Here is a 16,762-nt window from a genome sequence, read left to right on the forward strand (position 1 = left end):
GAGTCCGAGGACCATACAAGGCCTTGGTTCTGTCCAAAACTTGTTAGTTTTTCTTTTAAGTAGTTGGTTTCCCCATAAGCTCGAGTTTGAGGACCATACAAGGCCTTGGTTCTGTCCAAAACTTGTAGTTTTTCTTTTAAGTAGTTGGTTTCCCCATAGGCTTGAGTCCGAGGACCATACAAGGCCTTAGTTCTATCCAAAACTTGTAGTTCTTCTTTTAAGTAGTTGGTTTCCCCATAGGCTTGAGTCCGAGGACCATACAAGGCCTTGGTTCTGTCCAAAACTTGTAGTTTTTCTTTTAAGTAGTTGATTTCCCCATAGGCTCGAGTCCGAGGATCATACAAGGTCTTGGTTCTGTCCAAAACTTGTAGTTCTTCTTTTAAGTAGTTGGTTTCCTCACAGGCTTGAGTCCGAGGACCATACAAGGCCTTGGTTCTGTCCAAAATTTGTAGTTTTTCTTTTAAGTAGTTGGTTTCCCCATAAGCTCGAGTTTGAGGACCATACAAGGCCTTGGTTCTGTCCAAAACTTGTAGTTCTTCTTTTAAGTAGTTGGTTTCCCCATAGGCTTGAGTCCGAGGATTATACAAGGCCTTGGTTCTGTCCAAAACTTGTAGTTATTCTTTTAAGTAGTTGGTTTCCCCATAGGCTTGAGTCCGAGGACCATATAAGACCTTGGTTCTGTCCAAAACTTGTAGTTTTTCTTTTACATCGCTTTCTTTTATTTTCGAAGATTAGCCCCTTGTCCAAGGTGAGGGGCGTAAGCTTGATGTTGGAAACCCCTAGAGCTGCCCGCACCATTGGCACTGCGAGGCGTAGCCCCTAGCGGAAGTTTATGTCGGGACAACAACAGCATGTTGCTGGAGATGAAGGAGCTTGACTCCGCCACCACCTGTGCCAACGCGCAAGCCTTCCCACAGACGGCGCCAATTGTAGGGACACGATTATTCACGACCCAAGAATGACATTGGGCTCGCATGTAGAAGGCCCCAACAATATAATTTGTAGAGTGTGGGCTTGAAAGGCTGGACCTTGGTCACTGAACGGCGGTCTAGCCGTGGTTTTTATGGAAGCTCACATGAGGATGGACTTGGCGTGACTGACAAAACCTTTCCTCAATGCGACCTATGGGGTGTTCGTCCTCGGACCCTGTCCGAGGAGCTTAGTGTTCTTCCATTCTCCCTTTTTTTTAGGACTTCATCCTTTTTGGGATCCCCTCTTTCTTGGTCCTTCTTCCCTTTTATACTAGTAGTTACTTCTCTTGCACTATCTACGTGTAAGTTCTGCCTTCTGGGATGGAGACTTGTCCTATCAGCCCATACCTAAAGTGGTTGGGAATAGACGTAAAAGTTGAATAGCATGGTGAAGAGCATGAGCCTGTCAGGCGTAGAGTCTTTATTACAATATTGGCAGCTTTATCACTTGTCTTGTCCTTGCATTAAACTCGTCCTTTTTCTTTAGGTGTCTTGTGAGGTGCTGAACGTGAGATCGTCCTCGGCCACATCCTTGGGCCTTTTTGGGGCTTTCATTATGCGTCCTCGACAATAGGTCTCCTCGGCCTGGGTCTTGGGCCCTTAATGTAAAGTGGGCCGGGACCTCAAATTCCCCGGCCCCACAGTACTTATCCATGGATGGGTGTGTGGGGATTTAGGAGGGAGGTGTTTGAGCTGCAGAACAAGCTGTAATAAATATTTCTAACCATCTAAAATACAAAGATATTTACCCAAATGTCTGATTGCAAATTTAATTTGTTGTCATTTAGATAAGAGGTTTCTGTTCAGTAACTCATATATGAAACTCATTCAACTTAGAACAAAAAGAAACTATATATATATATTTGAGAATTTGAGCAAGACGTACGTGATGCTTGACATAGTTCTTTGGTTAAGATAGAGTTTACACTTATTTGCCATAAGCTTTACTTAAAGTCAAAATTATATCTCATCCATTTGAAAAATGGTGTAATTAATTGACCGACATGCTGAATAGTAGTGCAGAAGAGTTTGTGATAACATAGCAAACGACAAATTAAATAGAAAGATGGATTTGGACAATGCTACTATATATGCATGGGATGTCATTTTCTGCTTAATTGGTTGCCTGTCTTGATAGGTAATAAAGAGTCGGGATTCATCAGGACCATACATTTTTTTAGTCGGACCCGCAGTAGCTTAACATCACATCAATTATAGTGGTACGTATGATCATTTTCCATTCATTTCTCTATACTATTCAATAATTCCCTGCTTTTACTTCCTTTTTACTCTCAACTGATCCAGTGTTATGTGTATAATATATAATGGTTAGAAAAAGAGAATTTGAAGCCTCGACGTCTCTCCCTCTCTGTGTTAATAAAAGTGTGTTAGAAGATTCTTGACAAAGAATTATTATCTCAATGGTTGAAATTACGTGCTCTCCTTAATTTGTCTCTTTGAATAATGCCTGCTATATATATAGAGAGGCGCTAGCTTTACATCTTTTTATCATTAGTAGCGTCACATCAATTATAAAACTAGGTGCTGTGATCATTTCCCATTTCTCCCTATCATTCAATAATTCCCTTCCTTTGTCTCTTTTAGTCTTAGTCTTAGTCTTAGATAAGGAGAGAGAGAGAGAGAGAGAGATTGTCTCATTATTTGAATTTCCATGCTTTTCTAACCTGTTGTTATCGACAGATGGAGAAGTTATTCATACAACATTTACCTAATCTTGTACAACATGTGACTATAGTCACAAGATTAGGTAAATGTAAAAGAAGAAAGATATGTAAGCAGAAAATAGTCCTTTCGAATGTAGCTATTTAAGAAAATGGATAAAGAATGATTGGAATCATCACGTCAGGTTTTTATTTTTATTTTTTATTTAAAAAAAAACTTATTATAATATATAAATGAGGTAAAAGAATTAGGGTTTTTGTTTTAATCGGTTATACCCTTATCTGAAAAATTTACTGCTAAAACCGAGAGCTAAAATGCAAGATTATGATGCAATAATTTATTGACCAGATCAAAGTTGTACCAATTAATACAGTTCATGCATGACATATAAATGAAGTAGTTTTACGCATGTCATTTTGAAAGTGATGGGAGGTGCTCAATGTTCATGGTTGTGTCAAGTTTTTTTTTTTTTTTTTTTTTTGGAGAAAGCCCAGTAATATGAAAAATAGAGATATGACTCGGTGAGTGAGATCATGATTCTTTAATTAAATGCCTACGGTCATATAAAAATAAGATATAATTATCTTTTATATATACCATGTTGAAATCAATTCCTGGTTTTAATGAGGTCAACCTCGCATGTTGTGGGTATTTGGATATCTTGAAGCATTCATTTTGTGTAATTCAATGTGTCATACGTGTAAACCAACACTTGTAAGCTTGAAGAAAACCATAGGAAACAAAACAACATAGTTGGTTTCGAGGACAAAATTCGATAATCTTGTCTGTGTTATATCATATTGAATCGTTAAGTTTAATCGTTTTTCTTCTGGGATAAATCTAGTTCTTCTATCCACGCTCTACAAATTTATTGTGTGGGCCGTTAACATTTGAGCCCATTCCTCGGAATTTAGGGTTTGATTAAAAATCTCGAAATCGTCTGAGGAGTCTGATAGTTCTACAACTTCCTCTGGATTTTCTTCTTCTTCTTCTTCTTCTTCTTCTTCTTCTTCTTCTTTTTCTTCTTCCCTTTTCTCTTCTACTTCCTCTTCCCTGGGGACAAGTTGGGATGAAGAGGCTCCTGTTGAGACAGTGGCAACAAAAAGGGGCTTAGTGCGGGGGGTGTCCTTAGGAAGTGGAACACCTTCTGGAACGATGAACCCCTGGCAGGTAACGCTGATACGACGAAGCCGAGGATCGCGGGCTCTGATCACGCACTTCGGTGCTTGGAAAGCAAACGAGAGGGGGTGTATCCGAGGATTAAATGGGCTGCCCAGAGTTGGCCGTCAATTTCGTTCACGTATATCTCGGCTTGCAATACCCTATCCAAACTTGCTTTGTTGACTAAACTGAGTTTGGGCTTGGTAAAACGTCTATCTGCAAAATCATTGAATTGAAATGAAGCGTCATTAGGGATAAGAATACTGAGAAAAAAAAAAGGGGGAAAATATGTATGTATAAACCAAACGTTATGAATCTATGGCTGTATTCCCACCTGGTGCTCCTTCCTCCATGGGGCATGGCAGACCATCATGCCATTCCCCAGAAAGGATAAGAAAATCCTTCTTTAAGTTCTTGTTTGAGGTGGGAAGGCACTGAATTAGCCTCATCGCGGGATACCTCGACTTGAGATAATATCCCTGCCCCTTCAAATGGTTGAGGTTGTACACCCAATTCACGTCATGATGGGTCAGATTTAGATTAATTCTCTCGTTCAAGGTTTTTATACTTCCCAGGACCCTAAACATGTTTGGGACACACTGAGTTGGGGATAACCTAAAGAACCTAAGGTAGTTCCTAGTAATGGCACCCATGGGGATGGTCATCCCGCCTTCCATGAAGGCAATCATGGGAATAACCACTTCCCCTGTTTTTCTAGCACCGGCCCATTCCCCTTGGGTTGCGTACCTCACACCCACTATTGGGGGGATCCTATACTTAGCGCGGAAACTTCTCATACCCTCCTCGGACTCAACCAGACATCAAAACTTACCCATTTTCCCCATTTTCCTAAAGGGTTTTGTAGAAAAATTAACGAGTTTAAGATGTAAGCTGAAAAGGTTTTAAGAAGACTTACAGGTTTGAAAGAGGTTCCTCGGACAAGATTCTAGTATTTGTAGATGCACAAGGAAACGACGAAAAAGGAGAAAGACAGGTTCAGTGTATGAGCTCTAGAATTGTGTAATCCCTGAAGGTAAGAAAGAGAACTGATTTGAGAATTCATTTATAGTCATGCAGAATTTACGAGCGGGAAAGTTCCCGCTCGCAAAACGAGACAGACCCTCCACCGTTCGATTTACATCTTACCGTTGAACGTGGAGGACAGGGGCATCACCAAAATTTAATGCTGCCGCGCTCGGGACGCTGAAGCGTCAGGAGCATGCCCAAAACATATAAAAGGATATGGGCTGGGAACATCAAAATCAACATTTTTTCCCGAGGAGTCGAAAAGCAAGATTTTGAGAGGCTGTTGTGGGGACCAGTTAATCAATAATTATTAAAACCGTGTTAACTGGGCCTGTGGCCCCATTCGAGGACATTAAACTATCCGAGGAGGCCCACATAAGGTTATAAGGGGAACCAAATGAAAAGAGGAGTAGGTATCACATGAGATGGGTCCAGTATTCGTCCGATGACAAAATCCTTCTTGGCAATATGTGTCTGAGGACGACCTGAACGCCTTATCGTCACAAACTCACTTCGAAGCTACATTACCACTAAAGGTGGGACATTGGGCCAAGGGTAAGAAAAGAAAGATAAACAAATATCTTCAACAACTACTGCCTCCGCATTAATGTGGAGGTGATGTCTGAACAGTGATGAAGCAGCCTTACACCTGCTGGTTGAAGGTTCCAGGAAGTGTTGGATGGGACAGGAAGGGATCCCTCGAATCCAACCTACACGTGTGTGGTGAAGATGACACCAAGATGGCAGTATATAGCATGGAAGAATGCATTGAGAAAAAGATCGGAACTCTGATACAATAGACTTCTTGAAGAAAACCATAGGAAACAAAACAACATAGTTGGTTCCGAGGACAAAATTCGATAATCTTGTCTGTGTTATATCATATTGAATCGTCAAGCTTAATCGTTTTTCTTCTGGGATAAATATAGTTCTTCTATCCATGCTCTACAAATTTATTGTGTGGGCCGTTAACGTTTGAGCTCATTCCTGTTTTGGGATCAATACAATTTTAGTCCCTACAGTACTGTGTACGTGTGATTTTTTTTTTTTTTTTTTTTTTTTTTTTTTTTTTTTTTTTTTTTTTTCGTTTACACTTACATTAATAAAAACTACAAAAAGATTCTTTTCCCAAAAAAAAAAAAAGTTCTAAACGGATTATATATGTACCATATAATAAATTGTCATTTTACAATGAGGCTATTGGAAATATTTATAGAGATACTAATCATAAGCTAACTTGACATTAAAATATTTATAGTTATAAACTTATAATGTACAATACAAGTAGTACTGATAAATTGAGTATGGATTAACTAAAATGGACATGAATCTTGGGTGTTTAACATTGATGCCTATAATACACCTTATGAAATGGCGCACTGATGTCTTCAAGGGGATTCTTTCTACATCAATGCTAAACACCCATTTGTAACAATAAGGTGGAGGGTTAGACGGTGTGTTTAAGACTTTTTTCGTTGATGCATGCGTAACTTAGAAATAAAAATAAAAATAATAACAATAATAATATTTTAACGAAGGTATTTGGAGTTTAAATCCCACTCCCCAACAATTAAAAAAAAAAAAAAAATCAGCAATACATCTCGTCATCAATGGCTATGATTTAATAATCAACACTTTGCTCTCAAAAATAATAATAATAATAATAACCAACACTTTTGAACTGGTCACTACTAACATGAAAATGTAGACTATCTTTTGACCATTAATCTCTACCATTTTGGACACATGTAGCTTTTATTTTTTGGGCAATGTTTTCGTGATTGTATGTAAACTATTATGGACAACTATCTTAAGAGTACATGTTAAAGTACTAGAAAAAAAAAAAAAAAGAGCACATGTTAAAGAATATTTAGTTTTGAATTGTAAATTATTTTAAATGTTTTTAATAGAAAAATAAAAGACTTGATCATGATTCATTGGTTGTTTGCGTTCCTTGTGTATACAAATTCAAAATTGCTGTATGTTTTTTACTTAATATTTGTGTAGTGGTACTCTAAATGTGAAATTAATATAACATATGTAAGGACTAGATTTGAATTCCTAGCCCAACAGATAGATGGACTGAGGCCCAAAAAGCTCAAAACAATGAATTTGTAGAAAATGGGTTGGAAAACTGGGCTCTAATGAATCAGACAAACACAAAAGTAGATTTAGATGACAAGAAGATATAAATGGACAGGTCTATAATGAAGAAAATCGTCCTCGGCAAAGTCTGAGAAGATCTGTTCTTATATATTTCTTTCAGATTTGATTACAAAATCAGTTCTTGATGCTACGGTAATTTTCTCTTTTCTTTTCCGATCCCTCAGTCTCATTGCCCCCTTCTTCTTTTATAATGTCTTTCCTTTTCATCTCTATCTTTCACGTGCATGCCAGACGGTTGGTTTTGATACTTGTCCCATCAGCACTCTCCATAAGTCCTCATGTAGTAACTGTAAGGCTGAAATCCACTGTTCAGATATCACCTCCACATTAATGCGGCCAGAGAGTTAGTTACAGTGCATTTAATGCGGATGTAGCAGCTTTCTTCTAAGATATTTTTAGGACTTCTCCCTGTCTGATGTCACTGCAATACACATCCGCATCAACGGAACTTCCTGAAACGTTACCTAGGACGACAACAACCTCTTCGGACCTCGACATTGGTTAGCCAAGGATGTGCTTATCCTCGGCCCACCCCTTGAACTGTTATGACCAAGACTAATCTCTCTACTTACTAATGCAGTCTCTTTTGACAAAGATATCTCTGGACAAACCCTCGTCCTTGGATTGGGTCACAGGCCCAGTATATAGACAGATAATGAACTTCTGGGCCCAATATCCCTACAACATATAAGAACATCATTTTACCTAAAGATAAACATATGAGGTAACCCAAGGGGTTGGTCGAGTTGGTTGGGTTCTTGGTCTCAAGGTGCTTGTACTGGGTTCAACTAGATGTGCTCCCCAGTTCGAGTCTTACTACCTGCACTTTGAAAAGAATTTCCTAGGCCAGCGCCTTACCCCTTTATGGGCCCACCCGGCGCGAACAGTAATTAGTCTTTGGTTGAAAACCTTGAGGATACACTGTGCGAGAGCAAAAAAAAAAAAAACCATATGAGGTAAGCTCCAATTATATTGTATTAACCACTCATTTTTGTCATTAGTATTTTATGTGTGACTTCAAAACATAACTAATCACACAACTCACAATGAATATTTCAACAAAAAATACTGATGATGTGGTAGAATTCATGATGATTTAATCCATAAGTCTTGAATTAAAAATATTTGGATAGAAGTTTTTTTAATTTTTAATTTTTTTAATTTTAGAATATTGATATTAGGTTTGATTTGTGACAAACTTAACATCCAAACGGTTAATTCTTCAAATTAAATGTTCAAGAGCCAATTTAACACATAGGTCAAATTCAATTAATATTTGTAAAAATAAAACCCCTTATAATCAAAATAATCATTTAATTTTAAAATCAGTATTAATTAAAATAAAGTTTTGCATAATATAACTTTTTCTTAACAAAAATGAGGCTGTGACAAAGCTAAAGAAGTTTTGAAAATTTGTTGGTAAATGAAAATATAAGATAATTGTTCGTTTGCTAGAAGCCTCAATTCTTATTCATAATAGAAACGAAAAAGAACCTCAATTAACTCTTCTTCCATGCGCTTAGTTCTTACTGATGAAAACTTGGCTTAACCGGTAGTACCATAAAATATGAGACCATCTCAAAGTCACACCTATTCATATGATACAAGAGTCATATTAAATTTTCAAGGGAGCAGTGATCATCTGTGCTCAATTCCATCCAAGTAAATGAAGTCATGACTCATGACTCAGTTATTGAAACTAAAATATTAACCCAGCTTTGCTTGTAGTCTAAAGTCCTACCAACACCTAATTTTTCAGATTCTTCTATTATTATTATTATAAAAAATGGGAGAAGGGGATGTTACGAAAGTGATTTGTAAAGCTAGAAGTGTTATTAATTTAAAAAGCGTTTTAAGATTAAAAAAAAAGCTTTTGAAAAAGAAGTTTTATCCAAAATTTTGCAAAAATCACCTTTTAAAAAAGGTATACCAAACCAAGATTAAAGTGTGAAAACTTAAAACTATTGACAAAGATTCTATGATATCTCTGTGTGTTTGTGTAGCACATCTATTAGTAATAGAAAAATACAAATGATAGTGAATCTCTTGGTAGCTCCCGTTTTATACAAAGGTATATCGCGAACTCTACTAAAAATTTATGATAACTTTTAAGAAAAGGTGGAGCAGGTTAAGTAACTTGTAATCTTCTTAAACATTAACTTCATAGATTTTGTAGATTCCAAATAGTTTAACTCATAAAGTATTATGTTGTCAAATAAGGAACTTTTGTTCAAATCCCATCTACACCAATTACCAAAAGTCAATTAATGTATTGAGTCATCAATCAGCATTAAGTAAATTTCATAAGTTTAATCTTATTGTATTTATCAAAAGTTCATAGTGTTTTAGTAATTTTTTTTTTTACTTCATTTTTTCTCATTAGATTATGATAGGTCAAATAAGATAGTGTCTATATCAAACCTAATGGTAAGTTTGGCCACATCATATGATGACCTATGCTTCTTTTTTTCTTTTTTATTCATCTTGTACTAAAAGTAAAATAGCCACACATGATACTGATTTTGTTACATTCATCAATCCATAACAAGAACTTTTTTATTATTTTAACTTTTTTAAAAAGCTATTGTTATAGATTGAACAACGGCTATATGCTATATCGTACCTTAAAAATATTATTGATACCATAGAAGCAGGGACGGAGCCAGGACATGGAGTTGGGGGGGGGCGATTCTCCTGCTAGCTGTGTACGGCGTCTCCAACCTTTGAGTCTACTGTTTTACTACTAAGGATTTTTGCTTAAAATTTTTTAAATGGCCAAGTTGTTTGTTTTGGGTAAAATAAATTAATTGGACTTAATTTTTTTATTTTTATAATTGGTAATTTTTGTTGTTGGACTAATTTTTTTGGGCTTGTATATTTTGTTTTAGATTTAATCTATTAATTTTTTATGTTCTTTAAAAGGTGAAAAATGCTAAAACTACAAAATTTTTACAAATTGCTAATGTGGTAAGTGGTTATTGATAAGTAAAAAATGATGCAAGTGTATGAACCAATAAAAATTTGTTATCTCAATAGTTTGTATAAACGTTGTAAAAACGTTTGTGGCTATAATATTACTCTCAAAAGAATTGATGACATTATTAAGGGAGGGCAAAGTGTAATTTTTTGGAACAAAATTGCTAAATTTAATACCTATTAATATAGTAATATTTTTAAAAAAAAAATTAGGGGGGCCAATGCCCCCCATAGTCCAATAACAGCTCTGCCCATGCATAGAAGGGAGGTGGTATTTTAGAGTATTTACATCTAGCTTTTCAGAAGCCATTGAAAGAAAAAAAATAGATAGTACTGTACATAAAATGACAAAAAATCGTTCTTATATCTAGCTTTTTGTTATTGTTCAAATTTTTGTAAAATGCTACATTATTCTTAAATTTTAAAGAGCACTATAGTGTTTTGTATTGGTTATTTTTTAATTTCTCTCTCTCTCATGAATGGTGGTCAAGCTAGTCGTAAGTTGATGTCTTCAATGATGGCAAATTTGGCTATGGGGGCATTGTGATGGTGGTCGTTAGACAGTAGTGCTGGAAGCAAGATAGAGTGAGATTATTATTTTAGAATATTTTAATAAAATATATTGCAAAATAAAGAGTAAGATGTATGATATATTGCAAAAATGAACCGCTAATGTGAAAAAAAATTAATTTTTTTAAAGATGCTATTTAGGGTAAAAAAAACTTTACAAAATGGAATGTGACTCAGATGTTGTGCTTAGTGTCTTGCAATAGTGGGGTCGAATAGTTATAGGTCTTGTTGTAATATAATATGCAGGAGCCCTTCTAAAAGGAAAAAAGAAAAGTGTTGCATGATGTTAATCCATATTTGTAGATTGCGTGCAGGTGCAACCGATTTACAAAAATATCTTTCTCCCTCCGATTGGGCATCCAATTTCACACGAATCACAGCATGTTGCCACTTGCCAAAACCGGAAAAAGGAAACGTTTGAATGACTTGGCATGTTGTGATTGGAGTATTAATTAAAACCCATGAAACAGAGCAATTTGACTTTCGACGTGTAATAATATTTGCATCCGCATCTTCTGATTCTGCGTTGCATTGGAACAATATTTGCCATTTGCTTTGCAATATTATACCTCACTTTCCTTCTTCCTTCTTAGCCCCTAAGTCACTCACCAACCTCTCTCTCTCTAGATCTATCTTGCTTTTTTATATATGTAAGTTTTCACTCACTCTCTCCTTGTTTATTTATTTATTATTAACAATAAGTGTTTGCATGTTTAAAGCTATATTATATATTTTTGTTTACTTAAAAGTCCTCTGCAGCTGGCACACTCTTCCTTCTTCCACTTCATTTCATTTTACTTCTGTTCCTGTTTTTCTTCGAAACCCACTTCTTCAAATTCGAAGATTTTCTCTTTTGCTTCTTTGGTTTTCTGTCTAAGACACAGTTCTCTGTGTATATCTGTGCCTGAGTAATTGAACAAATGCTTCAACCATTTTGAGAGGTACATATAATGGCTTAGTTGAGGTATGCTTCACATTGGGATTTGGAAACACTCCATTATTTCTTTTGTTTATGTACTTCTTTATTACAGAAATAACCAAAAAAAAAAAGGAAAGGAAAAGAAAAGAAAAAATACTGTTAGTATTAAACTTTGTTTGATACTAAGGAAGTGAACCAAAAGAATAGTAGGTAACTAGATACACAGTTTTTGCCTCTTCTGTCTTTTGATGTTTCTTAATATCTTGAATTTGGGGGAAAAAAAGGGAGTCAAGTATTGAGTTATGTCTCAGTTGGGTTTATACTTTTATATATAGTGAAATTGTGGCAGACCTATAATTTGGATTCAAACTTATGGGAGTTTGTCTATTTTGCTTGATTGGTTTTGGCAGGTAAACAAGGTGGCTTGAGTTGATATTTATTGGGGTCTAGAGATGTCAAGTAGAAGGGGGTCTGATCAGCCACCGCCTAGGCGGATTTTGCGGACTCAGACTGCCGGAAATTTAGGAGAGCCAATCTTGGATAGTGAGGTGGTGCCTTCTTCCTTGGTCGAGATTGCTCCAATTCTTCGTGTGGCTAATGAAGTTGAGTCTAGCAACCCAAGAGTTGCTTATCTCTGTAAGTTGCAGTTTTATTTTATATGATTTGAGTTGTATATATGCTTGTATGCTTTGTGTATGTATCTACACCTGATTAAGTATACTCTTTGATCCACTAGAATTAAGAAGTCAGTGGATTTAACATATTTTAATCTATGTTGATTTTTACTTGCTTTGATCTGTATCCAAATAAAGAAAAGAAAAAAACTTGCTTTGATCAGTTAGCTGTATATGATGTAAATATTGGGTCTTCCGTTGTTTTCTGGTTGGAATTTGGATTAGCAAAAGTGAATTCAGAAAAACAAGAAATAAAAACATTCATATAAGATATAGAATTTTAACATGGTTCTGCCAACTTTATGCCTACATTCATGGATGATGCAACCAAAATTCACCATCAACAGTATCACATGATTAATTCTCTTAAATCAAACTGACAACTCTCATGATCATTACAAACATAAACACTCTCAAAACTCTTATGAACATAAACTAACCCAGATCCCATTACATCCAAAGTAAACTTTCAATATCAATTAAAAAACTCACAAAGGAGACACTTGCTATCCCAAAAGTACAATACATCCAATGATGCTCTCTCATTCACACAATTATTTGAAGAAACCCACTCTATGTTTTTCTAAGAGTCTTTTCCTCTCCCAATGTGGGAGGAGCCTTTATCACCACTATATATATAAAACTTCACTACATATTCCTTGGCAGAGTATGAATACCTTCCATAGTTAACAATGAATACCAAATTACTTTCTTAACGAGGCATAGACTTTAAACCCACACTAAGAAAATTCAAACCAAGTAAAGTTAAGAATTTGAGGCAAATTCTAAATAATATTCCACCAAGCAATTCACCTTAATCTAAGAAAGTTTTCACGAACAAATTGATCATTTTTTCTACATCTGAAGTTAAAATTGAGTGTGCATATATTAAACCAATTGCAAAATTGTACAAAAACTCTTTTCTTGAACCACACTAGGATGAACCTTGAGCTTTGATATCAGTTTGTAGGAATTTTTGGGGCTAGAGAAAGTGCATTAAAAAAAAATCATATAAGACACAAAAGTTTAATGTAGTTCGGCCAACTTCATGTATCAATGGACAATGACAACCAAAATTTTGTATCAATGATATCACATAACTAATTCTCACAAACCAGACTCACAGACACTCCCATATAATATTGATGATATTTTCAATCACAAACAGGCTCAAAACTCTCACAAACACAAACTAACCCAAATCCCATTACACCCAAAGCAATCTCTCAATACCAACTAACAAAATCACAAATGAGACACCCACCATCCCAAAACCCCAATACATCCAATGGTGCTCTCTCACTTAAATAATAGAAAAATACTCAAAATACTCTCTAAAGAAACACACTCCATGTTCTTCTAAGTGTCTTTCCTCCTCCTATGCGTGAGGTCCCTTTAGCAAGAAAATATCCATTCTGTCTGTTTGACAGTTTTTCACTTTTGGTAACTTATATCAGGAAGTACTGGTCTTTTATTTCTAACTCACACTTATACTATTTATATGGTTTTTTCTATAATCAATAACATTTGAGTTTGCTGTTCAATTGCTAAGACATTCTTTTCTTCGTTGATTCTATTGTTTATCCTAACTAATAAATCACCACATTTGGTTTTGTCTATTTTTATATGTTATATTATGTCAGAATTTAACATGGTGTATATCTCTTAATGAATACAATGGGATGCTTTCTGAACTCTGATATGTATCTGAACTCAAATGCATATTTTTGTCAATGCTGGAATTAGGTCGGTTTTATGCCTTCGAAAAAGCTCACAGACTGGATCCTACATCTAGTGGACGTGGTGTTCGCCAATTTAAAACTGCACTTCTTCAACGTCTAGAGAGGGTGAGCTTTAAAATCACTTGCTCATTAAATCTACTTTTTCTTCTCTAGTAAGCAATATTATTCTAGAAGGATCATGATCAAAGGTGTAACAATTTATAGAAAGAAAATTCATATACCTATCATGATTTGCGTTTTTTTAGTGAATTAGTAATTTCATTCAACTGAATGGAGAAATATAAGAGGAGAAACTGTAAGCACAGTACAAACATACTGGCAAAAAAACTGCATACAGAAAAAAAGGAATATGCCACGTACTATGGAGAACCCTGTTCGGAATGGAATTTTTCACCTTTTTTCTTGTTTCAGAATGCAAATTCTTCATTTTTGTGCTTGCAGCAAGTATCAATCTAACAGCATTCATGATGTTCTGCCAAACTTGTCTCACTATCTTCATCGAACACGTAATTAATATAGTCTGCCAAACTCTCTTAGTGAAATGATCACTCAGAAAGTAGGTGACAGCTGCTTTCCAGTTCATTCCTACAATCAGTGCAGAGAATGTCTCCCATATATCTGCAATTAACCTGTTTGATCCCTGGTTGATAGCTTATTCCTGATTGCAAGTTAGTTTATAAAGGAATGATTTGGAATAGATTTTGTAAACCATACCAACTTCCACCAAGAAACAAAGGGGAATTTTGTTCTAAGTGCTTCCAAGTTTCAGTACATTAATATTTAGCATTCTTTGAAGGAAGCTAATTAATTGAGTCTGCGGTACTCAAAACAACTTCATGTAGTCTGGTCCTAATAGACAGTGAGTGTGTCCTCAGATCTAGCTAGGGGCCAACATGGCAGCACCATTTATCATCTTGAAGTTAAAATTTTTTTTACTGTCATTTTGTTTGCCACGTCACAGAGAGCTATATGGTCGTATTCATAATATATATATATATATATATATTTTGATAAGTAATGAACTTCATTGAAAAAAGAGAAAAAACAGAGGAAATAAATTAGAATATGGTGGTCCATCAGGATGCCAAAAATCATGACAAAGGAAGATAGTATCTCCTTGTCCCACTGAGAATTTCAAAAAATTTCTTGCTCTGTTCCTCAAGCTGAGGATCCTTTTCCATTCTCATGTGCTCTCTTGTGGGACTCTAACTACCCAAATGCTTATTGCTCTAAGATAAAGCTTTACCCAAGCAACCATGATAGAGCATGCCTGAGCAAAGAGATTCCATATTTGTCTCATAACTGCAGCTGTATTATTCTACTCTTCCACCTTCCTCAAACTGTTAGGACCAAGTTAGAACTCAATGGAATCAAGAAACAAAGGAGGACACTCGAGAATTGGAGTTTCTGACCCTAAGTGCCGATCAGCACTTAGCTTAGAAAACACCTCACTCTAACCAGAATTGGCTGTCAAACCAGACAACATTTCAAACTCATCTTGTACCTGCTTAATAGTCTCAATGGTGATTTGGTATTTTTATCTCAGATATTGCTTTTGTGTGATGACTGACTTTAAATGATATACATGTTCAGTGCCTTCTATCTGGTTTCTCCTTTTTTTTTTTTTTTCCTTTCATTTTTCATTTTTCTTCCTTTTGAAGTAAAAGTAATTTGCTCTACCTTAAAAAGTGTTCCATAATGTTTCAAGATGTCATTACCTTTTGGCTTTAATTCCCTACAATTTCTAATCAAGGGTCTCTCTGAAGAAATATTTATCCACTCTTATTTTATTTTCAGGAAAATGAAACGACATTGGCAGGAAGGGCGAAGAGTGATGCTCGAGAAATGCAGAGATTTTATCAGGATTACTACAAAAAGTATATTCAAGCTTTGCAGAATGCTGCTGATAAACATGACCGGTTGGTTCTCTGAGAGAATTGATGTCTTGTTGATTACTTTCTTGATGGTTGGCTCTAGTGCATTATATTTATTTGATATTAAGTTTATGTTCCTGACTCAGTGCCCAACTTACCAAAGCATATCAAACTGCTTCTGTCCTATTTGAGGTTTTGAAGGCTGTAAATCAGACTGAGGCTATTGAAATGTCTGATGAGGTGAAACTGAATGCATTTTACATCTTACTTCTGAATGATATCAAGCTATTGGGACTTTCTGAAAAGAATACTTTTTTTGTCCAAGAACCCTCATGTGCTGTGGTTGCATTTATATATATGGATGAAGTAATTATTTTCATTTTTCTCTTTTGTTGTGGTAATTGGACAGTATTTCCCTTTTGATTTCTATTGTAGATTTTGCAAGCTCACACTAAGGTCGAGGAGAAGAAACAGTTATATAAGCCTTATAATATTCTTCCTCTTGATCCAGATAGTGAAAATCAGGCTATTATGAGATATCCTGAGGTTTGTTCCAGTTTTCTGGTGTGAAATAGTTGATTTTCCTTAGTTCTTGCACACTTGAGTTTGATTTTGAATTATTTATTTGCAGATTCAAGCTAGTGTTTCTGCACTTCGTAACATCAGGGGTTTGCCATGGCCAAAGGACCACCAGAAGAAAGTAAATGAAGACATTCTAGACTGGCTTCAGGCCATGTTTGGTTTTCAGGTGACTTGCCAAATTGTTTGTTGACAATTACTTGGTTTTTCATGTTTAATCAGCAGGCTACTTTCCATTTATTAATATACAGAAAGATAATGTTGAGAATCAAAGGGAGCACTTGATTCTGTTGCTTGCAAATGTGCACATAAGACAATTCCCAAAGCCTGATCAGCAACCCAAGGTCTTATTTTCTTAGATTGCTCGGGATTTTATTTTTACTTTCTGAGACCATCTTTAATTTTCCATAACACATGCTAC

General features: G+C 35.6%; 1 protein-coding gene across 16 annotated transcripts in view; it reads left to right on the top strand.

Moving 5' to 3' along the window:
• The window catches only part of LOC126724163 (callose synthase 2-like), a 176,381-nt gene that overhangs the window by 137,290 nt on the left and 22,329 nt on the right, over positions 1 to 16,762 (top strand). For 4 of the 16 annotated variants that reach the window (XM_050428520.1, XM_050428519.1, XM_050428517.1 and 1 more), the window contains one exon: positions 16,593 to 16,685. The exons of 3 other annotated variants lie outside the window; for them this stretch is intronic. In XM_050428520.1, the coding sequence (XP_050284477.1) occupies positions 16,593 to 16,685 (93 nt within the window). Of the gene's footprint in view, positions 1 to 11,301; positions 11,518 to 11,664; positions 11,683 to 11,882; positions 12,109 to 13,892; positions 13,994 to 15,685; positions 15,808 to 15,908; positions 16,003 to 16,197; positions 16,309 to 16,393; positions 16,511 to 16,592; positions 16,686 to 16,762 lie in introns of those variants that run through there. 9 more of the 16 variants (XM_050428511.1, XM_050428509.1, XM_050428510.1 and 6 more) reach the window with 6 other exon arrangements.

Source organism: Quercus robur, chromosome 4, assembly GCF_932294415.1.
Source record: "Quercus robur chromosome 4, dhQueRobu3.1, whole genome shotgun sequence".
Classification (NCBI taxonomy): Eukaryota; Viridiplantae; Streptophyta; class Magnoliopsida; order Fagales; family Fagaceae; genus Quercus; species Quercus robur.